Raw genomic sequence first — 25,026 nt, 5'->3', positions numbered from 1 at the left:
CGTTTGTTGTGATCTGGGTTTTCTGACGTTTATCCCACTCGCATATGTTTCAGCGTGCGTGTATGGTGAAATGGAAGGAAAAAGTGTAGCAAGTGGTGTTTAATATTAGTTTAATTTAGCAAAATACCTTCTCTTACCTTGGACGCACGATAAACACACCAGCCAAGATGACAATAACGGAGTACATCGGTGCGCTGTCCGAAAATCCCTACTTCGGGGCCGGCTTCGGTCTGTTCGGCGTCGGTGCCGGGGCGGCAATGTTACGTAAAGGGATGCAAGGAGCGATGATACTGTTCCGGCGGCACTACATGATAACGCTCGAGGTACCGTGCCGGGACAAGTCGTACCAGTGGTTGCTCCAGTGGATCACTCAAAAGGGCGCCCGGCAAACGCAACATCTCAGCGTGGAAACATCGTTTGAGCAGCGTGATACCGGTCACGTAAAAACACGGTACGACTTCATACCATCGGTCGGTACGCACATTATGCGGTACGGTGGAACGTGGATTAAGGTGGACCGGGCCCGGGAGCAGCACACACTCGATCTGCACATGGGCGTGCCGTGGGAAACGGTACAGCTGACCGCGTTCGGGCGGGATAAGAACCTGTACTTTAAAATACTGGAGGAGGCCCGACAGCTGGCGCTGAAAAACACGGAAGGAAAGACGATCATGTACACGGCGATGGGTTCCGAGTGGCGCCCGTTTGGCCATCCCCGCAAGCGACGTCCCATTGGTTCGGTGGTGCTGGACGAGGGCGTATCCGAGCGCATACTGCGCGATTGCCGAGAGTTTATAAAGAACCCACAGTGGTACTCGGACCGTGGTATACCGTATCGGCGAGGATACCTACTACACGGACCGCCCGGTTGTGGTAAATCCAGCTTCATCACTGCCCTAGCCGGTGAGATCGAGTTCGGCATCTGTTTGCTAAATCTGTCCGAGCGTGGACTTACCGATGATCGGCTGAACCATCTGATGAACGTGGCACCGCAGCAGTCCATCATACTGCTGGAGGACATTGATGCGGCGTTCGTTTCGCGCCAGGATACGCTACAGCAGAAGGCAGCGTTCGAAGGGCTTAACCGGGTCACGTTCAGTGGGCTGCTGAACTGTCTCGATGGTGTGGCATCGACCGAGGCACGTATCGTCTTTATGACCACCAACTACCTGGACCGGCTTGATCCTGCCCTCATCCGGCCGGGCAGGGTAGATGTGAAGGAGTACGTTGGCCACTGTACGCGTCATCAGATGGAGCATATGTTCCGACGGTTCTACACCGGCACGGATGCTGAGACGAATGCACGCCTTTTTGCTGAGCGTGTGGCAGCGGACGGACGGAACGTAAGCCCGGCACAGATTCAGGGCTACTTTATGGTGCACAAAATGTCCGACCAGCAAACCGTACTGGACAATGTGCAGCAGATATGGGACAGTACGTGAGAGGGCCGATTAGCGATTAGGTATTAAAATGGACTTTCAATAAATGGTCTGCATCTGTAAGATGATGTTTTTCGGAGCGTTTTCGAAGCAATAAATTGTTGAACAAAACAGAACCCCGGCACGGTGAAGGAAATACAATTTCAGAGCGATTAGAATTAATTATTCTTTGAACATGCTACTACATCTAATATTGTTTGCTTGCTTGCGCGCACGCTTCAGCCCATGCGAAAAAGGATCTGACTGAAGGATAGTTGCTTCCTTACAATGATCCTGGAGCGAAGCACTCACATGCCTATCTAAGAAGAGTTTTTTTCGCTTTTTGGAGGATAAAATTCAATCCGACTGATGCTGAAAATGACTGATGCAAACTATTTTGCCTTACTATTTGTTTGAATACACTCATGAGTACTTTCCATTAGTTCACTATAAAATTCCTTTTTAAACAAAGATACGACGAAACAGTGGTTTCGTATTCCGGCACGGCCCTGTAGCGTACAGCTGGCCTTTCGCCGCGGGCCCGGCACACACAATGAGCGGAATAAATATTCAATAGTAGTGGTGTGGGGTTTTGCATTAAAGCTAGCAGATTAGAAAACAAACACCCCACAAGGGTGGGACGAAAAGATAAAGCCAAGCAGTGCGTGTGTGCAGCAGCAGCAACAGCTCGTTCTAAATCGGTTGGAAACTAGATAAAACCATACGCAAAGCACGGAAAGTTGTAAAACCAAATCGGGTCGAACGAACGCGTTCAGGCCGAGAACGGGGAGATCCATCGAAATTTGTCCTTGGACGACGCATCGTGCAGATCCTTTGCGGCGGTATCGTAGTGGTAGAAGTTACACTCGGCCCTGTTCACGCAGTGCTTGCCAAAGTGGCACATCTTCGGGTGCAGGTACTGGCACTGACTGTTGACACAGTTCGGGTAGAACCGGCAGACGGGCGGCAACGGTTTCGCGCTAATCGTCTTGTAGTTTTGAACCGGCACGACGGATGAAGCTGGAAAAAATGGTTTCGAGTTTTGCAGTTGTATTGGGAAGCGGTGCTTCTAATGCCGAACGTACCTAATGGTGGTGCTGTGAGGCCGCTCGATGCGACGACCGCGGACGCACTTTTGGAGTGCATAAAGTTGCAGTCCAACCGGTGACAGGTTTGATCATATTTACACATCGGATGGAGATAGAGGCACTTGTCGCCAAATTTGCAGTTCGGGAACGCTTTGCACGGTGTGGTGGGATGCAGAAACTCGCACGCATCTCGCTGGCGACAGTTGGGGAAGTATTTGCAGCGTTCCTTTATCGCACCACTGCCAGCTCCACCACCGCTGGTCAGCTTGCTGGTTTTACCTTCCGCTCCGGTCAAAGCAACGGCGCTCAGCACTGGTGGAAAGGGACAGAATATTAGAGTCATTTATTAATTTGGTAAGGATTCGTATGCCTGCCATTGGGTATATTTCTTAAATTAAGGACGAAAATTAGAATCTTGAAATTAAGCCTTATACAGGGCGACGCCGGTCTTCATACGGCAGGACCGGGGGTTCAAATCCCATCCAGAGACCGCTTCCCCGGACGCAGGAATGACTATTGATATTCCTCCAACAGTCCAGGAAAAGCAGCTCTGAGTTCTAACTATCTAGGTTTTTGCTATGATGAGATGAGTCTTGGGGGACTCTCCTTGACAGATTTAATGCCACGTTGCTTCAATACTCACATGGCGGAATATCGTCGAATTTGCGGCTGGACTCAAGCTTCTTAAACTTCCTTCCCGGCGATTTAGCCCGCTCAGACTCCCGATCGTCCCGTCCTTCGCCTTCCCGCTCCCACTCGCGGCGCGATTCCTTTCTCGTCACCGACCGCTCATCACTGTCCCGCGATGGGCTGCGCCGGGCGCGATGTTCCTCCCGGCTGCGCGCCCTTCGCTCATTACGATGATGATGGTGATGGTGATGGTGATGATGGTGGTGATGATAATCATCGTCACTGTCGTGCCGTTCGTCCTCGTCGGTCAGATCGAACTGAATCGGTGACACGCGCTTTCGCTTGCGAGACGCCGGTTCCATCTTGTCGTAATCGGACTTGGACATGTAGATCGGCGACGAGGAAACGCTGTCATCCATCAGCTCCTTGGTGCGCTGCAGTAGCAGCTCGTTCAGCTGATTCGGCGAGGCGGAAACGTTGCGCGAACCTTCGACACGTTTCGACCGATTGGGGGAACTGTTTCTCGGCCGTGGTGGCCTTTCCGGGCTGAGCGATGGTGTAGTGCGGCGACGTGACGCTGACGAGCCCGAGTGGCTTTGGGTGGAGGAACGTGAGTTGGTAGTTTTCGGCGATGATCGATTGAACGAACGCGTTGAGGGCGCGACGTTTGATGGTGCTGGCGGTGAGGAAGCTTTCTTGGCGGATGGTTTCGTTGTGGCCGGCGGTGCGACGACCAGCTTTTCGCTAAATCTTTCCTTCCGTTTCTTGAGCGTTTCTTCCATCTCTTTGGAATCTTTGCGAGTCGGAGAGCGGGCCGTCGGTTCGGTTCGGGCCTTAAACCCAATGCGATCCTTCACGGACATTCGCCCTTTCGGATGTTCCGAGGATATGGCCGAGGTTGATGTTGATGGTGGTGGTGGTAGTGGTGGTGGAGGCGTGTGACTTGGCGACACTTCCCTATCAGCAACCGACGCTTTGAACGCTCCGTCCAAGGTAACGACGAACTTTGTATCCTTGCTTTCGGTTGTCGCTGCTGGTTCCTGTTCTGGGCCTGCTGCTGCTGCTGCTGCATCATCTTCGGCCATCTCCATATGATCCGTTTGATAATCGCGCTTCGGTGCGGGATTATATTCGCTCTGGAGTATTTCCTTAAATTCTTCATCCACATCGCAATCTTCCATCAGCACCTGGTGCGTTATGTCTACTTCGTGCACCTCTTCTTCCTCCGCAACGTCCTCCTCCTCCTCCTCTTGGTCGTCGTGTACCCGTGCATGATGGTGATCCTCTCTTAAACCATGATACGAAATCCCTTCGTGCAGCGCGTACTGTGCGTTCGGCTGCATGCGTTCGTACTGAACGTCCACACTATGGCTACTGGCCGCACCGGGGATTTCTATCACAAGTTTGCGCTTCAGTTCCCCGCGATGCATACTGCTGTGGTTGCTGCTGTCGATGGTGTTGTTAATCGTTTTCTTCAGATTCGCTACCGTTGACCGCTGTGCTTCGGCCATCGCTTTCAGTAGCAGGTTTTTGCTCGGCTGTTTTGCCTTCGGTACCACGGGCCGCGGCTGCACCTTAATCACACTAGCAACCGGCACCTCGATGACGTCTTCGTTGTACTCCGGTTTCGGTGGAAGCACAATCACCCGCGAACCTATACGTCCGCGGACCGTGTCTGTACCGTTTTTTGGATGCGCACCACCCGACCCGGAACGTTCCCGGTGCCCGTCCCGGACCCATTCGCGGCTGCGCGATCTTTCCCGTGGGCGGGATTTGCGTCCACCCATCGGTTGGTGGTCATCGATGCGTTCGACCCTGTCGACTGCACGATCGCGCTCTGGGCGACGAAAATTGTTTTCCCGAGATCGTCCCCGAATGCTGTGCGGATCGGTGCGAGCACTGTGCTGTGGTGGTAAGCGTGAGATTGGTGATCTCGTCTCACGGTTGCTTCGTTCACGGCTTCTCTCCCTGTGACGGTTGTCTCCCCTTATGGTAATGTCTTGGCGCGCTCGGTTTTTTGCTGCCGCCGCCGCTGCTGCTGCTGCTGCTCCCCCTGCTGACTGCTCCTGTGATACTGTGGCTTCCTTGCGCCGAAAAAGCGGCACATAAATCTCACGCTCCTCTCGTCGGTGTGCCGACAGGCTTATGATGGTACTCTTCGTTCCGGCTCCACTCGCGTTGGCGGCGGTATCGCTACCTTTGCTCACATCCTTCGTCCCGGCCGGGTCGCGGGCCGTGCTTCTGCTCTCTATATGTACAGTTTTCTCTCGCTCGGCAGAAGACGTGGAGGAAGCTTTGGTTCCTAGGCGATCTAAAACTGACCGTTTCTTAGCATTAGTAGCTTGTTGTGAGTCCGTGGACCGTGAGGAAGCTGGCGGTGTGGTGCTTCGAGCTGGTGGCGCTTGCTTGGTGGTCGGTTCCTCGGCCGGACCCATCGTTATTCGTTGCCTTTGTTTACTTACTGTGCTTTCCGGCGGTTTGCTAGCGGCGCTTTGCGCTGCCGTTACTTCCTTCGACCGGGCCCGCGGTGGAAACAAATCATCCTCGTTCGCCTTCAGGAGCAGCAAATCCTCGCTATCCTCGTCCGAAATGTCCGTCCCCAGCGACCTGAGGTGCCGCTTGGCGGCGCTGATTCTTTCCTCGATTTCCTTCAGCTCGCACAGCTCCTTGTGGTGCTTCTGGACAACGCTCGCACTGGCAAGGTCGGCAATCGAAGGCAAGCCGCTGTTGGACGGTTCCTTGCTGGTCGCCGCCGGTGGTGTTTTGCTCTTCGTTTGCTTGCTGCGATCTTGCGATTCCGACCGTTCGCCGGATGATTTTTTCGCCACCGGTAATCCGTCCGTTTCGAGCGACTTTTTGGCCTTTTCTATGTACTGATGGGCGAACACTTCTGTTATGGAGGTTGCCGGCAGCACAACGGCGGGCCGTGGGGGCGTGTTATCCTCCGTACCGCTCATGCGACCGGAAGCATCGGCCGCTTCCTCGCCGTCCGTGCTACGATCCCTTCGCTTCGTTTTCTTGTCTTTCCGTTTTTTGTCCTTCTTTTTGTCTTCCACCTCGGAGGACTTCCGCTTGGTGGGTTCTTTCGACTTGGTTGAGGCGGTGGCGGCGGCGGCCGCGGAAGCTGGTAGCGTCACTTCCTGCAGCTTTTGCAGCACCTGATGCAGCCAGTTGACGAAAATCTCCGTCTGTGCACCGAGAAACAGGGACAGATCGTCGACCATCTGCTGCCGGGACCGTTTGTTTGCCACCATGATCATCACGTAATCTGGCAGCTCGTCGTCGATGTACCCGGTGGCCGAACCGGTGCCCAGCTCGATCAACTTTGCCTTTACGGCACTCTGGAAGCAGCAGCAGACAAAACGGCGGGGGGAGGGGGACGGGGTAGAAAATTGTGTTAAATCTCTTCTGCAAGGCAACTACCGCGGCCACCGAATGCCTCCGCTGCTCGGTGCTGCTTAACTTACCCTCATTTTTTGACCAATTTCTGTGCCCAAGGTATCCATGCTGTTGGGTTGGGTAAACCGATCAAACGGAGCTATATGTCTAGCAGTACTGTGGAAGAAATGTTAAGATTAAAACTTGCCAATTTCGGTACGCTTTTATCTGATGCCAATGCTGACCGAAAAGCGCAAGTAAACAGAGGAAAGGTTGATAAATCGACATGGAAATTTTCCCTAGTGATGGCCGGTGACATCGATTTCACGCTCCAATTTGACAACTGAACTAATCCGATCCGATCCGAGTCGCCCGGTGAAAAAACTCTCACAACGGGTAGGTATCATTTTCAAAAAAATATACGTAACAACTTAAAATTAATGTTAAACAACATAATTAACAATCACAATAAAAATTCTGTGGAATGCGAATAAAGGCTCATTTAGAAGGAAAACCTTGCTGCTCGCATTATCTAGATTCATAAATAAAAAGCACGTTTCCGTATGTTTATTATTTCACTTAAAACATTTTTGCATTAAGTATACACGATACAATATCTTATTCAAACAGTAGAACGTAAGAAAGAAAATCAGAAATTCATGTGTATGAAAACTTTGGCTTCAATTTCCTCATTCGATGTGGTTAAACAGTCGAACACTTCCCTCTTGGTATACAATATACGCGTCCCTATTCGTTCCTCTTTTTTTCGTAGCAACAAAAGGTATATCTATAACTGATGCCATAAACTAACAAGTAGTAGATAAGTAAAAAAGTGAATGGCGCATTTGAGATGTATCAGTTTTTTTTTCTTGTATTGGCTTGCGTAAATTGCTGACTCGATTCGCTTTTTGTATCATCACGCTATTTAACGTTAAACATTAGCTACTTTATGGTCCATACTCGTCCCTCGTTATGCTTAAAAACTTTCAGTCAAGTTACGTTCGTCGTTCGTTTGTAATTCATCTCATGCTTGGGAAAGTGTGAATGCAGATCAAAGAGAAACGACTCCACTCGATAGTAAATTCTTCCATCCTACAATTACAAATACACAATCTCTTCGCCATTCCTTGCTCGTGCACTTGCCCGCAGACTAGAGTCTTTATATAAACACGCAACACACTCACACATTTGAACAATAGTTTGTTAATAAATTTTTCCAACTTATTCAAATCACGCACACGCACAATTTTAGCTTGCTACCAACGTTTTTCCGTTTTTGCAAAACGAATTATGTATACAAAATGTTTTGATCTTGTATGATACGAAAGGATCGTAACGCTCGCTGTCCGTACGGGATTTTGCACAATGTGTCCCCATTTTTTTCACTATTAAATTAAATTAGCGTAACGAAACAATTTTACTATAATCATTAGTAATTAAATATGATACAATATAAAAGCAAAAACAAAACGAAAAAATGGCAAGATGAGTTAAAGCTTAAATTTCCTTGATGCACAACGAAATATGTTTATGGCGGGCGCACGTTAATTGCTAGTGAAAATCAATAAATAGAGAAAATATCATAAGGTTATTCGATGTTTTTTGTTTCTCTCTCTCTCTCTCTCTCTCTCTCTCTCTCTCTCTCTCTCTCTCTTCTAAGGACAGAATTTTTCCGAATGCTCGCATGTACGTTTTTGTGTGTTAAATGAACAAACCACCAGCGTTAAATTTAAGCAAAAACTGTTTAGAACAAGAACAAATTGAATAAATAGTTGAATAAATTAAACAAAACTTCCCCGAAGCTGCTTCACAATGCGCGCTTGGTTGTCACGTAGCTTTAGCATTTCAAACCGCTATGCAAAAGCTTCACAATTACAGCTTACCGTTAAATAGTTAAATTAATGATCGAAAACAATATAGAGGGTGGACATGATTTGAAATAGAAAAAACTGCTCTTACTATTCAAAACAACAAACAAAACCGAAAGCTAAAACCTTACAAACAAACTCTATATTAGCATTATGTTGCCTTCCCCGGTCAGCAGCTTGTCACCGATCTCGTTAGACGAATCGTTTGTCATGATGTTGTTCTGCCACTTGATCTGCTCCTCATCGAACGGTAGCTCGGCATCGAGCTTTTCCTGGATCTGGTCGAACGATGTTTTAAACTTTTCCTCGATCAAGCTGAACGATTGAATCGTTGCATTATCGTCGAACTCATAATTTTCGATCGATATGTTACCGAACAGACTGTCCAGATTGAGTTGACCGCTACCGTCCAGCGCTGTGGCACCGTTACCTTGATGCTGCTGCTGCTGCTGATACTGTTGTTGGCCATGCTGTTGTGTCGCATGATGGCCGTGCGCTGAGGACGACCCGCTGCTGGCAGCAACCAGCTCAATGGCCGGACCGTTTGCGATCGTGGTTGGAATAGAGGTTAAATTGGTTTTGCGTAAATATCGAAGCGCATTGTTCGCACCATTAGCGGACGGATCACTTGGGCTGCTGCTCGTATGGCCAGTTTCCTGCAGTCCGTACGATTCGTCCATCGTGCTGCCTGTTTGATTAACCCGGCTAGTGCCCGGGGTTGATGTGGTGGCCATCTTCATTCGCTTACCATCCCCACCAACGGACGCGTTCACCACCATCGTTGTCCTGTGGGACGGCGCCATACCAACGTGCTGCTGCCGTTGAAGTTCTCGGCCGTCCGTGCCCGCTTTTCGCTTCTTTTCCGTGTCATGATTCTGCCCGTGCATTGGCACACTAGTGGCGGCAGCGTTATTGCTGCTGCTGCAGGTGCTGCTTTGATCGCAACTTTCCAGCACCATATGCTCGATCGGCTCATCGACGATGGACGATCCACCGATGCTGCCTTCCTCCGTTGGGAAGATGGTTTTGAACGTGAGCATATCTTCGACCTGATCGCTCAACACCGACTCCGACAGCTCGTTTTCGTACAGGATTAGGCTGCCACCACCACCACTATCGGTTGGTGCGGTTCCTCCACCAGGTGACGGGCACGCGAAATTGTCGCTAGGCGATGAGATATCTATCGTGGCCATAGCTTGCACCTGTGGCGATTGTTGTTGCTGTTGCATTTGCTGCTGCTGCTGCTGCTGCTGGATAAGTTTAGCTTGCATTTTAACACTTTTGTTGCGTATTTTACGTTCATTCTTGATGGCCAGCTCGCGTAGTACGGTTTCATCCGTCACCACGAGGGTGGTGATGAATTTGTTCATCTGCTCCTTCGGTGGTGCCCGGTCGGCGTGCGCATTGTAGAGATGCTTCCGCAGGGATGCCTTTGCTTTGAGCGGGCCACGATCGCAGTACGGGCAGGTATAGTACACACTGTCATGGATTTCCATGTGTCGCTTCAGCTGGTAATTCTGTGGAAAAGAGAGGAAAAAGATTAATATAAATTTATTATAAATTTACAGACAAAACTGCCTGTAAAGGAAGAAGCCATAATAAGCAAACATCAACACAAAAGCAATACTGACGCAAGGAACACTGAATCTTAAATAAGCTTGGAGCTGGTTGATGTGCTGGTTGAGAAGCTAGTTAAGGATTATGTAAATAAAATTATACAGCTAAACACAAATTGTTCCAGAAAAATTGAATCCAGGACTCAGAAGGATTCAGGATCTCTTCTGAGGATCTTCGAAGCTTTAGTATATTTTTTTCTTTTATGAGACGTTAAGTTTAAAAAAAGCTATCAATCAATTGAGCTTAATTTATATATTCACGCCTTATTATATTTCAATATGACATTAATTTCGTGGCACAAGGACTATACTGACTCAAACCATTTTATTCCTTCCTGTTTTAGGCAGCGCGATATGGAATTCATTGATGGGCTAAACTTCTACAACCTTAAACAACTATCTGGAATAGTGAACACCCACGGTAGTCAATTAGACCTCATATTTGGAAATTCCGAAGCCGCATTGGAGATATCTATCCCGATCATCCCGGCCCCTGTTGCAAGGCCCCCGCTTGCTGGCATGTCACGTGCTCTAAACTTCAGGAAGCTTGACCGCAGAATATTTGACAGTCTCATCAACACCCATGACTGGAGCGCTTCCTGGAGTCCAGTCCCACGATCGACGAGGTTGTTGTCAACTTTACGTTTGTAGTTTCGTCTTTCCTCTCCACATGTTGGTCTTCGCACCCCACCTCCCGAACCATTGTGGTCTGACTCTCACCTTCGTGCCTATCGTTTGCATCGCTCCCTTTACCATTTGCGCGTCTTCAAATACGTAGCATCTGCCCACCGTAGGCACAACAGGATCCGTCTTCGCACTCATACTGCGCGCATCCGATCCCAGCTCCATTCCAAAACCTAAATCCTTTTGGCGCTATGCCAATAGTCGTCGGGGTAGCTCTGCTATTCCATCTACGATGACTATGGGCGACCACTCTATATCCTCTCCCCAGGCAATTAGTAACTTGTTCGATCATCACTTTGAGAGTCTTTTTGTGGACCCAGCTGACTCTTCTTCTGACGTTATTAATCTGAACCACATCCTCATCGAGGAACCCATGGTACTCTCCGCACTCGCTTAGCTGAAGCGTTCCTTCTCTCCCGGTCCCGACGGCATTCCTTCTTCAGTGTTGATTGACTATAGAGAGGTGTTGGGTTCCATATTGACGCGCCTTTTCGTGAGGTCGGTTAGTATGGGAGTCGCACTATCCCATCCAATTACCGAGGCATCTCTATCCTATGTGGCTGCGTCTAAAGTCGTCTAGTCTGTTATCCACTCTTTAATCCTTCCTATCGTCCACCCACTTATTCCTTCATCCCAGCATGGTTTCATGCCTAGACGCTCCACCCTGTCGAATCTTATGTCTCTGATGCTTGACCTGTTTCCGCACTTGAATGCTGGTCGACAGGTTGACGTCATTTACACGGACTTCAAAGCTGCATTCGATTGCTTGCCTCATAGGCTGCTTTTGGATAAGCTGGAACGCTTAGGGTTCGGTGGTTCACTTCTTCTCTGGCTCTGCTCCTTTCTGAAGGATCGCACTTACAGGGCTAAGGTCGACGGTGTGCTCTCCGATCCTTTCGTAGGCAATTCAGGGGCAGCAATCCTCAAGGCAGCGTCTTAAGTCGTTTACTGCTTTTAATCTCAGACTGAATCAGGTCGCTCCCTCCCAAAGGATGTCTGTTGTATGCTGACGATGTTAAGTTCTATCTTCCTGTGTCCTCGCCTCAAGACTTCCTTTCCGTCTCAAGAGCTACGCCGATGCATTTGCGGATTGGTGATCGTCTAACGGGCTCATCCTTTGTGCAGAAAAATGCTGCGTAACCACGTTCGGCTGCTCTCACAACAAGCAGCTATATGGCTACCAGCTCGGTGGCTCACCACTCCCACGATGACAAATTGTCTTTTGAGCCACATATCAACTCAGTCGTCGAGAGAGCCAACAAATTATTGGGCCTCATCACCCGAATGGCGTCTGAGGTCCGTGATCCGTTGTGCTTGAGGGCGTTGTATTGCTGCAGGTGTCGCCTCTATGGATAGGTTGGAGCGGGTACAACGGAAGTTTTCTAGAATCGCCGTAAGGCGCTTTCTTAACGACCCCAGTGCTGCTTCTCCTCCATACTCGGTACGGTGTCAATTGCTGGGACTAGTTGGCTTAAATGCCCATTTTAATTTAAATGTGGCAATTTAATATAATAATAATAATAATAATAATAATTTGATCAGTTTAGCGAAATAAATTAGAACACAGCATGGAAATCCGTATTGATATTAGCTATGGGTATAGCTCGATAGTGGCCTAATCTTAACGTCCCACATAGATTCTACGACTGCCAGAGCCTGGAAAATACTGGCTCTCCTTAAACGTATTTCTCGTGACTTTTCTGTTCCTCTGTGTTTGACAGCGCTGTACTGTTTCATTGGTCAGGTCTTTGCTCAGTAGTATGGTTCTCCTATGGTCTCGGGTCCTTATGGGACGTATCGAGCGGATGAAGAGGTTTGCAGTTCGCAAAATGTTTGGAAGATCCTCGGTATCGGAGCCCTGCCCGAATATGAGTCTAGATGTCTGCTGCTAGTTCCTGACTCTCTTGAGGTCCGTCGTTCCCACTCCCTAGCCCTATTTGTCGTTTCCCTCCTACTCGATTGTATTGATGCTCCTTCTCTGCTCTGCTCCAATCCCATTCGATGGTTCCAACCGTTCTCTTCCTATTAGTCCGCCTCTAACTATTCCAGTTTCACCTGATTATTCTTCTACCGCCTTCCCTTCCCTTTAAGTTTAGCTTCAATTAGTTTTAAGTAGATTGTAAGCAGACGTAACATATATATCAATATGGCCAAACATGCTAAGCCATTCTAGTTGCTTTTCGCTGTTACAGCAATCAGGGATATAACACAGGGATGCAAAGAACACCAAGGAAACAGGATTACCGGGGAAAATGGGAAACGCTATTCAATGTTGCCGGTTTACCTTTGTGAATACACGATCACACTCCTCACAGGGGAACGTTTGTGCTGTTTGCGAGATGTTGCTGCACTCATCGGGTGTCAGTGTGCATTCACGATCGTCCTATTGTAATGCGCGACGTGCAGCATCATCATCATCATAATTGCAGTGGATGAAGCGTTTATAAAAGCCAATTATACAAAGCCACATTGCGGCGATTGAAAGATCGAAAGAAAGGTAATAGAAAATTGAGTGTTAGTGAAGCTCAAGCTCAAGCCTATTAAGTTGAGTAGCGAACAAACATACACACTGCGCTGGCCTCAGCCAAGCAGGGATGCCATAGGTTCTATACCAGATTTTGTATTCTAAGATGGCGCTAAACCGTCAGAATTGTTCAATAGACACTAAAGATGCAGGTTGTTTAGCTGTGGCCTCTGCCTCTACCTACTATATCCTTGTGGAACTCTTGATGATGTCTGTTTGACCGAATCTCTGAGAGAAAGACTAGCAAAAAAAAAGGACCTCAAACATTGATCCGTTCTCTAGCTGGATGAATTTTAAACATTTGAGCACTGAATGCCTTCTTGAAGACGCAGACTTGGCAAATCTGGTATAGAAATACACTATATGGCAACCCTGGTTTCCAGCTGAGTGCTGATGGATAAAATGGACACGGACCTCACAGTGATGCGGCAAAGGCGAACATGAAAACACCAATAAGGTCTACTTACGGATAAGTCGTCCTGATTGAGACAGATGTTGATCTTGTCCATTTGCTGCTTATCGGCGACATTTACATCTTCCAGTCCACTATTGTTCACCGAACCACCGTTCGCTTCCACCACCGAAACGTTCGACAGTGTAAGCATAGCCGAAGAGGATGGAGCCGACAGAATACCTCCACCATTGATGTACCGATGCCCATCGGATATCGAATTTGCACTTTCGTTAGTTAAGCCTGCCTCAGCTTTATGGCACGTCGTCGCTGCGGTGGTCATACCCGATGGGACCATAATGGTGGCACCGGACAGCTGCAGGGTTGCCCCAACGATGTTCGGCTGCTGTTGCTGCTGGTGCGGATGAAGATGCGAATGGTGAAGCAGTTGATTGTGCTGCTGATGGTGGTGGCTCGATATGGGCACCAGCTTTGGAAGTTTGTCCGTCGAGTTTAATACTTTTAGGTCGATTTTATTTCCCAAAGCGCTAATGCCACCGGTGGTACTGCCTGCTGTTCCGTGGGCACCGTGGCTCACCTGGCCAGCCGGGTTGAGAAACAGTTGACTAGTATCGATCAGATTGTTTTTGGTGAGTTCCACGTTGGAGATGATGATGATGCTGTGGGATTTGCCGGCCGCGGACGTGGGTACTGTCGCTGGTGGGCCAGCTCCGTTTGCGATCGTTGTCATATCGCGCGCCGCACCGTCTGCACTGTTGGCAGGCTGTAGTGGATCGCCGCTGATTCTAACGCCGGTGATCGTACTGTTGATGCCGACGATCTGAGCACCTGCGAGTGAGGGAACGGCACCACCGCCATACACATGATCCATAGCGGGTCTTCTGCTACCGTCGCCAGTGCCACTGCCGGATGAATGTTTCTTTTTGCTGTGCATTCGCAACTGCCCACCAGCGGATGCATGGTCCGCAGACGATGACGATGATGGAACCGGCACGGCTATTGCTGCTCCGTGATGCGTTTGCTTTACCAATGTACCAGCATTGGTAGCGTTCCGCGACAAAACATTGTCCTCCGTATGTTCTGCAGAGTTGGGGATCGTTGGTGTAGCCATCGACGCCGCCGCTGCTGCTGCTGCAGCTGCCGCAGCCGCCGCCGCCGCCGCCATCTCTTCCTGTTTCTTGCTCTTTTGCGATAGCTTTGTAGCCAACGCTTTGGCAATTGCTGGCTTTATCGGTGAAGTTTTCTTCTGATTCAATTGGCTCAGTACCTTCTTTTCCGATTTGTAATCGTTCGACACGGTGTAGACGGTATGAACCTTGCGCAGATGCTTTTCCAATGCATTGGGATTTTTGAACAGCTTCGAGCAAACGATACACTTGTACAGTTGCTTGCCGTTGGCGGCCTGTACGTTCGTGATCATATCCTGGCTGGAGCACATGTTCGTGATCGGGATAATGGTTGTCAGGTTGGGCAAGGTTGAGGTGTTGGTTAGTGGAGAAGCCGGTGTCGAGCCCGTACTTCCGTAGCTGGGTTCCTTTTTTATCTCCGCTTCCGTTAACAGTGCAGCAGGAGCCATCGGATCTGAATCGAGAACATCGTTCTTATCGTCACTGTGTGCCGCCGATAGTCGTAAGGCTGTCACCATGTTGGCCGATCCGTCCAGTGCTTCGATGCTGGGTTTTAAATCCTCAAGCGGGGCAGAATTGGATAACTCTTCGAACGATGCGTTGGACAGCTTCGTTCCATCGGCGGACAGTTTGTCCAGCTGCTCGACGGCAACAACGCCACCATTCGAAACGACCAGCGCTGACTCAGCCTGGGTGAGATCTTTGTGTATTTTCATGTGCCTTTGCAACGACCAAGAGTTTGACAACACCTTCAAACACTTTGGACAGTGCAGGTACGCCGTTTTAGATTTGCGCTCGCTGCACTCGTGATCTTTCAGCTCATCCGCCTGCTGGAACAGCTTCATGCAAAACACGCACAAGTAGAGATTATGTTTGCGCACGTGCTTGTCGAGATTCGATTTGGTCATGTACTTGCGCAGGCACACCTCACACACATACTTTTTGTCCGCATCTCCTTCCGGCAGTCCGGCACCGCTTGCGATGCCGCCCATTGAGGGTGTGGGTGTAGGGGTGGCGGTTGTGGTTCCACCAACACCTCCCGTATCGTTCAGTGTGATCAGCGAATCGGACGACGATGAGAACCGGCTGTGCATTTTATCGGACTGACAGTCCGTTTCGTTCGCAGCATTCGTCGGCGTTAGTAGATCGAAGCCTGTCCCATCACCGAACGCTCCATCTATATCATCAATGCCTCTTTCGTAGCTTAACAGATTGTGACTTCCATCGGTTAGGGAGCCATCACCAACCACCGCCGTATCACCGAATCCCGTTTCGAACGAAATGTTGACATCGCTCGCACCGAGAGAAATGTTTATCAAGTCCGCCGGACTTAGCGTGTCGTTCGGAAGACACTGAAACTCAGTCACGGTTGACAGTGATCCCCCAAGCTGCTGCTGCTGGTGATGATGGTGGTGTAGTTGGTGTGTATGATGCGTATGCTGTGCTGGCGATATCTGTTCCGTAGAGTACACATGCCGTGGCAGCCGCCCTTCGCTAGTGGCTGTGTCCGGGTGCAACGACGAAGAGATCATTTCTCCCTCATGGTGCTGCTGCTGCCCCGGCGGGAGCATACTGTTCTGATGCTGCTGTTCCAAACCGTGCTGGTAATCCAGGAACTCATGGTCGTGGTGGTGATGATGGTGATGATGCGGCTGAGATGGCTCATGATGACTAGAATGAATGAGCGAGGAAGTGTTGAAATAATCATCCACCAAATCGGGCACGTGCGTAGAGACTCCTGACTCGAGCAGATCCATATCGAAGATGTGCTGCTGCGACGCGGAGGTAGAGTATTTGGGCGACGTCGTTTTCATCAGACTATCGATCGGTGGCAGCGAAACCGTGTCGTACGTTATCGTCGTGGGAGATCCTATGCTTCCGCCCTTCCCGATCGCTGCACCACTGTTGTGATCGGTGTCCATCATACAGAAGCTGCTGCTGTTGTTGTTACTATCGATATCGATCGAATCTCGTCCAGCACCGTTGCCATTGCCACATCCCACACCATGATGGGACAGTAACGTTCGATCGTCGTATGAAGACGACTGCACCATCGAGGATATGCAGGGCGTTCCGTTTGCGGTCATGATGGTGCCGGTACTGCTTCCCGCACTGTTGTGTGATACCGATGTGATGTGTCCGGTACTTCCGCAGCTTCCGACGGTAACGGACGGACGGTTGTAAACATCGTCGATCAGGAAGCTGCTGGTCTGGCTCTTTTCCAAGTCAAACCCGTAATCCATGCTGACGGAGCGGAGTATATTGGTGCAGATATCGTAGGGACTGGGTTCCAGCATGGAGGCACCGATTTTGGCGGCGTAGTTACGTGAGTACCACACCCGTAGGATGTCTCCCAATTCGATGTCCTTTATTGCGGTGTAATAGATTTCGTCATTTTCCTAGAAGACAAAACATACACACCGTAAAGAATTATAAATAAACTGCAACTAGCTTACAAAGCAGAGACCATCAAGAAAAAGCAGACCAAGATTCTTGAGGCAGTGCTGCCGCTAATGAACATTTTCCCGCACGCGAGTTAATCTGTCTTTAAACAACTATTTCAAAGATAAGCAAGCGTTAATTACAATTGTTTGAAACCACCACCAGTTTCGCTTACTACATTCCCGATCGCGCACTAATGATAAGCAATCGGGAACCGTTGGGGGAAATATACACATACCCGTGGGCGACTGTGCGCTTTCACACCCCTGCCAGTAGTAATCGCATTACAAATTTCGTGATAACAACCCTCGGGGGCCTGCTGAGTGCCCCATAATAAGACATGCATGAGATTTAGGTCCTCGCCTTACCTGATAACAAATAAGATTCTGCTCGTTGGAAAACCGTGCCAGGTTAACGTGGATCATCCAGTTGCATTTGGATTCGTTCCGCGTGTCGAGGTAGATGTTGCGGGTACCGCTCAGCAGACCCTGCAGCTCGTACTCGTGCTCCTGCTGGTAGTACGGTCCGGCAAACAGTACGAGCGGAAATGGGAGATTCTTGATCGGGACGTACGACTTCTGGGCGAGCAGTGGACCGAACCGGGTTCCCTTGGCAAACTTTTGCGACGTGACGACACAGCTGCCGGCATGGGTGTCCATTATCAGCAGGCCGTTCGGAACCGACGACCTTGAAAGGTTAAGCGCGGGCTTATCCTTAACCTGGAAGCGACCAAAACGAATCGGGAATATGATAGTAGGCTTCTTGAAGAAGGGAAGAAACACATACAACATAGATTAGTTCACATGCCGCTGCTGATACTACACTGCCCCTACGGCACGAATGCATTTCACTGGAATGGTCAGTCGGAATGGAATTCACAACCTGGTAGCTGTATTGGTGCAGTCCTCCCCCAAGCCCTGGATCCGCGCGTCAGATGACACAAATTCACCATTAAAAAAAAGTGAAAACGAAGAAAACTCTAACCAACACTGACGAATACACGACTCTCACTCGAAGGAAAATCCTCCCCCCCTTAGATGCAGGAGTAGGAATGCCAAAACACCAAAAACACACACACAGCACTCCACACGATCACGTTTTTCCACTGAGATTGAGCATGGGCTTTCGAGATCCGATCCGTCCATTTGCAAAGTGGTCGTCGTCACTCGGCACAGCAAAAAAGAAAAAAGGAACAGGCAATGTATGTTTTCCATAAAGTTTTCCCTCCGCTCTCTATTATGCTCCCGGTTGCTCTCTACGGTGCGATCCTACTCTCTCTGCCCTGCTCTCACCAAATCTCGCGATCTTCATCGAACGGTTTTTCCACCAATACTGCGCAATGTTTTTCCGAGCCCACACACACACACACACGAGCACGCACAGTTTTCCGTGTGTTCCCGCTTTATCACTGTAGTCGTGTGGCGGCTGCTGTTGAGGATAAAAATATTGACGTTTTTTTCTCCACTGATCAGTGATCACGCACCACCACCACTACCACGAGATCACTGGCGGTGCACGTTCCTGACCACGTTCTACTCTTCTAGCCAGAGTGGTACCCTCGCTACCTTTCCATCGTCAGCCATCCATCTAGCCGACGGGACCCCTCCTAACCACCAGCACCCCTCGACCGACCATATATCTGCCACAGGTTTGGCGGACGGTAGTTGCGAGAGAGAGCGGACTGCTGCTGCGCAGACAGGTACCGAAAACAGGACCGGATTGCGCACATGTGTGTGTTGTCATGGACATTATAAAATGCGTAAATTATATAATTTAATCGGAGAAAGTGGACATTTTGTCAACTCCAGCCGTCCCGGGACCAAGTGACCGGGGTCTGGAGTTTCGTTAGGTGGATGTCGGAGGTCGGCTTCTCGGGCGAGTCGGATTCGGGCGGAAGTGTGCACACACGCACGCACGCGAGCTCACATGAGCTTACAAAACACACCAGCAGCAGCGGAGCGACTGTCGGAAACACATATACGCAACGACGGGAACGACAAGATGTTGGATGGCGAGATCGCGATTGCCAATTTCTTCCATAAAAGGAATTCAGTGCATGTCCTGGCTTTCTACCGCGTGGCGAGCGATTGTTTTCTGGATGCCTGCTTTAACGGCATATGTGTGATCTGTCAAAGGAGCAGAAGTCGTTGTTTTTGTCCCGATGACTGCTACACAATGTTGCAATAACATGAAAACATTACTGAGAGGTTTGTTCTTTAGATTCCACTTCATGATCGATTGCACCCCCATGCTGGGCGGCATGGTTCCGGTATAGTGGTACTTACATGATCTCCCTTGGCATACTCTGGGCAGTTTTGGGTGTAATGCGAAGCCCCGCAGATGCTGCACACTAGAATCATCGTACCGCCGTACCGATGCAACGTGGGATGTGGCCAGATGTGGGCGTTGATGGACACCGTACGTTCAGCAGCAGTAGCAGCAGCAGTGGAACCAGGGACAGGATCGAGCCGGACAAAACGCAGCCAAGATGAATGGGCCCCAAGTATCGTGGGTAGTGGTCGGTTGCATTGATTTTCACCGTCAGAACGCACCCACCGCACATGAGTATTTCCGCAAGAGTCACAACGGTTCCACAGGATGCACGTTTGGAACAGGTGCACAGGTTTTTTTTGTTGTTGTTCGCGCAGGAAGTCCGATGGAAAGAGAAACAGCGAAATACGGAATGAATAAGAAAACGTGTGGATGTGAATGTCTGGCCACACCGAACGCCTCCACACTAGGGCACCAGCAGGAATCACCCAAGAGAGCTGACTCTCCGCGGACCGATTCCAGGGGCCTTGAAAGGATAAGCAGTTGATGCACGAGCAGTAGCAGCCACCACCTAGGCCGACTACGACTACACTAAGCGCTGTACTAGCTAGTCTGGCGCCGCCGAGGTCCGCCGAACATAGGGGAGCGATCGGCAGCGAGGATCCCTCGCACACCTTCATCAACGGTGGTCTGGGATGCTGCGAGTGATCTCCCGTGCTCGCGCGCTCTCTCGCGCTCGTTCTTCAATCTCTCATCGCGGTTGCGAGAACGTATGTGCGTGAAAACGTGATTGTGACAGAATATTTGCGATCACGATAGTACAACCTACTTCACGACCACACACACACACACGCATAGAATCCTCATCGCGCCGTATGCTCATTCACAGTTGCTGGTACTAGAGCACGAACTAGCACGACAGGAAGGGGGAAAGTCTCGGGAAAGTCTGAAGGGCCAAAAGGAGGTTGATGGGGGGGAAATGAAACATTGTCTATTTGACTCATGCACTCACTCAACCCCCTCGATTCTGTGCGGCTGTCCGTGTGTGTGCCCGATTAATTACATTCCTGGGGCACACGCAAACACGCACCACCCCGAAACCATTAACCCTTCGATTATGGGGTGGTTTAAGTCGACCGTGCTTAAATGTGAATCAACCCAATTTTTTTTTTTGAGCATTGAATGAAAGCAATGAAGTTTATCTTGAATAAAAATGTAATTTCAGGTCACATGTTTTAGAAGGAATATTTAGAAAATTTTAAAGTAGCTTTGAAAAGCGTTGAGCAGCTGAGAATATTATTTAAAATTTAATCATTAAATGATTTTCTTTGAAAAAAAATTATACATAAAAATCAAGCATTACAATTTCAGCTAAAAGAATTTTCCTCTTCGCCCGCTAGCCGCGAAGGGTTAGCCACAAGAAGGAAAACATTAAATATTCTTTCACAATATTGGTGAGATTTTCTTTAGCTGCGCAGCTCGTATTGAAAATTGAGCTGCAAAATAAAATTAAAAAACACGCGCACATACACACAACTACATATACCACTGGCTAGAGGGTTGGGAAAACTGTATGGTAAAAAAAACCCACATAGACACACACACTATTGCACATCACAGTTCGGTTGTTTGATCGAGCATTAGCATTAAAGGGTGTGCGCTGCTGTGCGTAGTAACATTACGATTAGAATACAAATGGGACCAAACACACACACACACACACACACACACACACACATTCGTGGGGGGAAGGAAAAATAATTTGTAGCAGATGTGTGTTTTCTTTCGTTTTTTTTTTTAATATTGTAATGTGTCATCTATGGCCAATGTAATGTGTGATTAACAACAAAATAGAGCAAATAGTTACTGGGCGCCCTGGCAAATAGATTGTAATTTTCACTGCGCGTTTTATGATGACTTTGTGTGAGAGGCAAATTTCGTACAGAACTGATTAAACTGCTACAAAAATGGATTTGAATAATTGATCGATAATAGACGTCGTGATTTTTCATAAGTTGAACAATAATACTAGCAAGTAACAAACCCAAGAAAAAACTTATAATAGCAGCAATCATTGCCGGTCTTGATCAATCTAATTTTGAGTCACTTCCTATCTGTCCTATATTTCCTATTTTCTCAAATAAATCTGCTTAATAATTTGATCCTGAGCTAACGTCCTTACTTCGGTCTCTATACTGTTTGCGCATAGAAAGTGAATTTTAATGTTTTCTCATCCAACTGCTCCGTATCGAAGGTCTGGAGGCCCAGAAGTATCGGCCGAGAAGTTTGCGAATGATAAAAACGGATATGAAAGCTTGACCGATCAGCACGCAGGACAGAAGGACTTGTGAAGCGTCCCAATGCAAAAAGATGGTAAAAACAGGCGGGAAATTCGCTCTTCAGGCTGAAAAAATCTGCCAACCAGATTTGATATACCAACGGCCCACATGATCCAGCTCGCAATGTAATGTATGCAAATAAATTAGCTTTTCAAGCAATGTGCTAAGGACTTCGCCCTTTTGATAGGCGTAAGAATGGTACGATCAAGAGGTCTGCAAAGGATACGCAGATGATTGGTTCTGCGTTGCTCATAAAAACTCAGATTTCTCACAGACTTTAATTTGCTAAATTACTAGCCTTAGACGCTATGGCACACATACACATACATACATAATTTCTGGATGAATTAGTAGGTGAGTAAAGTAAAATTGCCTAAATTGGGACAAGGTCAATCCATACGAGATTCGACAAGTCATTATGTTTCCCCAGTGAGTCACTATTTGATGTGCATTTTGGGTTGATAGCGTCTTTACTCTAGTTGTAGAAGTGTTGATTGTATTTTGCCATCGCTGGTGAATCGTGTCACGAGTATTTCTCTAATTCTGTTGCTTATTTGCGACAGATTTTGTTGTCAATTCCGTATAACTTTTAACATAAAACTGTGTATTTTACAATTTAAAATTATTCCCTGTTTTCCGGTTGCACTTGAAACGATCAAAAATTAAATCATTAAAAATCGTAACATTTAACCCAAAATCAAATTAACATGCCATCACTTCACAATCACACATAAACACAGATTATCAATATTAATTTCATAATAAAAACGTTTTATAATCCTAATTTAACCCTGTACCGATCAACCACTTAGTAGCAGCTCCAGGTTTGGATCGTTCGAGACCATCGCACGGGAGTATCTGTTACGTGTTACGTATCATAAGAAAAATGATGTGTCCATAATTATAGGAATTATTCTAATGAACAAACATTTTGTTTTAAAATGTTAATTTTCAAGATATTAATCGATCGGTAAGCGTAGGCAATAAAAAGCCTATTGGCAGTGCACTGGTCGGTCGGTAATTGTTGGCGATAAAAGTTCAACTAATGTGCCACCAAGTGATCTTCAACTGCTTATGGAGAAACGGTCCTTAAGGAACTCCTTATTCGATCTTGCCGTGGGACTGCCGGCGCCACTATCTCATTCTATGTGCTACTCCTATCTACTGTACTTCTACACACACAAAACAAAATAAGATGATTCGTTGAATATCGGCGTCATAACCTTTTACAGTCTTCCAAAGTCTGGTGGTCATTTTCTAACCTCCATCTAATCTCCAGCTAATAAACAATTATTATGAGGCAAATTGGGATGAGGTGATTATTATCTAACAAATTACTAAAAAAAGTCCAATTATCTATAATAATAAAAAAAAACAAGCTAGTGAATTACCCCGTAAGGAATTAACGTTACCTCTTATTTTCCTTCATTTATTGGTTAATGATACCAAATAGTTTACACCTAGAGTAATGATCAAAGGTCAGTTTGGTCGTTTGTGCTTGGAGCTGGACGATCCCCAAGAAAGCAAACAACGGAACGATGATAATGTACAAAATCAACACCACCTCGCGGCCACCTTTTTCGACTGCAGAGCAATGTTTTCACGTGTACCGGAAGTAGTACTTACCATTCTCAACGAGTTGTACATTATTGTTCAGCACCGATAATGCATCGAAACATGCGTTTGCCGCGAAATCGGTCATCACTGTGGTGCCGGTACGGTGCGAGGAAGAGAGCTAGGAGGCCCCGAAATGTTGGCGCCTCCCCGTCTCTCTCTCTCTCTGCTTTTCTTTGCGTTCCTCGTTATTCTTCTTACGACAGGAGCAAACACGTTGTGGCTCCCTGGATTTTGAGATTCCTAGGACACTCGTACTTTAGACGGAGTTTACATTGGCACGTGACAAGTTCAGGTTTGCCGTATTCCAACAAGGAGGGACACTTCAATGTACGGATCATCAACCGGCGCGAATCGTTGCCCCATTCATCATCACCACACCATTTGCCACGGTCACTGAGACGGCGGTGTACAATGCTGATTGCTCGTTAAACATGTGGCTAGAGAGTTATGTGCCATGAGCATCACCACCAACATCCATCCGGGAAGGCCAACCCCCTCGGTGTATTGACTTCCCGCTCCGGCAAACGCACTAATTTATGGATTTGGTCCGAAATTTAAGCAATGAATTAAATAGCTACGTCGTTTCACTTAACCACACCACTACTACTGCCATACCAGAAAAAACACCACGTTCGTTCGAACGATTCTGACTAAACAATGAAGCAGCACAACACCATTCGGTAGGTCACTGTCGATGGCGGACCATACTTTTCCCTGTACACCACTGTTTTTCCTTGCCGTACAACACCATCCGATCCTACCGTGTGACTATGTGTTTGTGTAAACGATTTTCACCAATTTTCACCACTCTCGGGTCGGTCATCCGTACCGTGCCATGAAATCGTTTTTGTCGATCCTTTTTAACACTATGCACAGCGCAACGGCACAGGATTTAGTAAACTTTTCTGGTGGCTCGCCATGTTGTGTGCCCTGTTTGGCGGGCTGCAACAAATGTGCTCGCGAAGACGGCAATGATTACTGCGATCTCCAGTGGGCATTCGTTTTCTTCATTCCCCGTGACTTAACACTGACAGATTCGATCGTGTCAGAGCATGCGCATACCGCTCAACACACGGTTACACGGGCGCATCCGTTCACTACTAGTGCTAGGAGCTGGTGTGTGCGTGTGCCAATAGTCAACGCGCACGCACACGATCAATTCATACACACTGCGACGATTTGGCACCGCGCACATAAATCTATGCAAATAGCTGCTACCAAGCTGCAGCGCGTTGCATATATGCATGAGTTTTCCGAGCTCCTGCTTCTCACACGACATCGATGGACGGCCGCTACCATCAACGAACGTCCCTCCTACTGTTGTGTATGGGACCGCACCAGACCAGATGTGTACACTGCACAGTACCGATCGATCACTCACACACGCCCCTGGGCGCTTACAGCTCCTTGGCCGCGTACGCTTGCCTTTGGGTGGGAACCAGAACTAGCGCGGATGGGCACACCAGGCAGCCAGCCAGATACTACGGTCGCGTTATCCGATTGCGGTTCCTGTTGCACGCACGCACTCTCTCCGCGATCGTTCACGAGCTCGTGTGAGAGAGCGAGAGCGCGAGGCCGCTTCCTCGACGACTCTCGCCGAAATAAAAACATA

General features: G+C 48.3%; 3 protein-coding genes across 7 annotated transcripts; 1 reads left to right on the top strand and 2 right to left on the bottom strand.

Moving 5' to 3' along the window:
* The first annotated feature begins 32 nt into the window (after window positions 1-32).
* Window positions 33-1,580, top strand: LOC118508363 (mitochondrial chaperone BCS1). The gene has a single exon (XM_036048084.1). The coding sequence runs from the start codon at window positions 168-170 to the stop codon at window positions 1,440-1,442; it is 1,275 nt and encodes a 424-aa protein (XP_035903977.1). The 5' UTR covers window positions 33-167; the 3' UTR covers window positions 1,443-1,580.
* LOC118508346 (microtubule-associated protein futsch) lies at window positions 1,576-6,836 on the bottom strand. Of its 2 annotated transcripts, XM_036048032.1 has the most exons (5): window positions 6,760-6,836; window positions 6,604-6,691; window positions 3,150-6,477; window positions 2,504-2,818; window positions 1,576-2,438 (listed from the first exon to the last, which is right to left on the bottom strand). In XM_036048032.1, the coding sequence occupies exons 1-5, from the start codon at window positions 6,831-6,833 to the stop codon at window positions 2,191-2,193; spliced, it is 4,053 nt and encodes a 1,350-aa protein (XP_035903925.1). In that variant the 5' UTR covers window positions 6,834-6,836; the 3' UTR covers window positions 1,576-2,190. The 2 variants fall into 2 exon arrangements, with proteins under 2 accessions (XP_035903925.1, XP_035903926.1); XM_036048033.1 differs by having other exon boundaries at window positions 6,604-6,792.
* Window positions 6,837-7,047: 211 nt separating this feature from the next.
* LOC118508345 lies at window positions 7,048-24,906 on the bottom strand. Of its 4 annotated transcripts, XM_036048030.1 has the most exons (7): window positions 24,781-24,906; window positions 23,424-23,943; window positions 19,473-19,537; window positions 17,556-17,906; window positions 13,674-17,144; window positions 12,967-13,065; window positions 7,048-9,899 (listed from the first exon to the last, which is right to left on the bottom strand). In XM_036048030.1, exons 2-7 carry the CDS (start codon window positions 23,497-23,499, stop codon window positions 8,523-8,525), a joined length of 5,439 nt encoding a protein of 1,812 aa, XP_035903923.1. In that variant the 5' UTR covers window positions 23,500-23,943; window positions 24,781-24,906; the 3' UTR covers window positions 7,048-8,522. The 4 variants fall into 4 exon arrangements, with proteins under 4 accessions (XP_035903923.1, XP_035903924.1, XP_035903921.1 ...); XM_036048031.1 differs by having other exon boundaries at window positions 19,473-19,530; window positions 23,424-24,899; XM_036048028.1 differs by lacking the exons at window positions 23,424-23,943; window positions 24,781-24,906 and having other exon boundaries at window positions 19,473-20,308.
* Between the last annotated feature and the right edge of the window lie 120 nt (window positions 24,907-25,026).

Source organism: Anopheles stephensi, chromosome 2, assembly GCF_013141755.1.
Source record: "Anopheles stephensi strain Indian chromosome 2, UCI_ANSTEP_V1.0, whole genome shotgun sequence".
Taxonomy (NCBI): domain Eukaryota; kingdom Metazoa; phylum Arthropoda; class Insecta; order Diptera; family Culicidae; genus Anopheles; species Anopheles stephensi.
Note: the sequence above shows the minus strand (reverse complement) of the source record. Positions and strands in the feature narration are given on the sequence as shown.

Bases quoted from the DNA above. Each gene is read 5' to 3' on its own strand.
- LOC118508345 (XM_036048028.1), bottom strand. From the start codon at position 20,138: ATGAAGGTGTGCGAGGGATCCTCGCTGCCGATCGCTCCCCTATGTTCG. The intron at 17,145-17,555 runs GTAAGGCGAGGA...TTTGTCTTCTAG, and splicing joins AGAATCTTATTTGTTATCAG to GAAAATGACGAAATCTATTA. The intron at 13,066-13,673 runs GTAAGTAGACCT...GCATTACAATAG, and splicing joins TCAATCAGGACGACTTATCC to GACGATCGTGAATGCACACT.
- LOC118508363 (XM_036048084.1), top strand. From the start codon at position 168: ATGACAATAACGGAGTACATCGGTGCGCTGTCCGAAAATCCCTACTTC.
- LOC118508346 (XM_036048032.1), bottom strand. From the start codon at position 6,833: ATGTCACCGGCCATCACTAGGGAAAATTTCCATGTCGATTTATCAACC. The intron at 2,819-3,149 runs GTGAGTATTGAA...CCTTTCCACCAG, and splicing joins ATTCGACGATATTCCGCCAT to TGCTGAGCGCCGTTGCTTTG. The intron at 2,439-2,503 runs GTACGTTCGGCA...CATTTTTTCCAG, and splicing joins CCTCACAGCACCACCATTAG to CTTCATCCGTCGTGCCGGTT.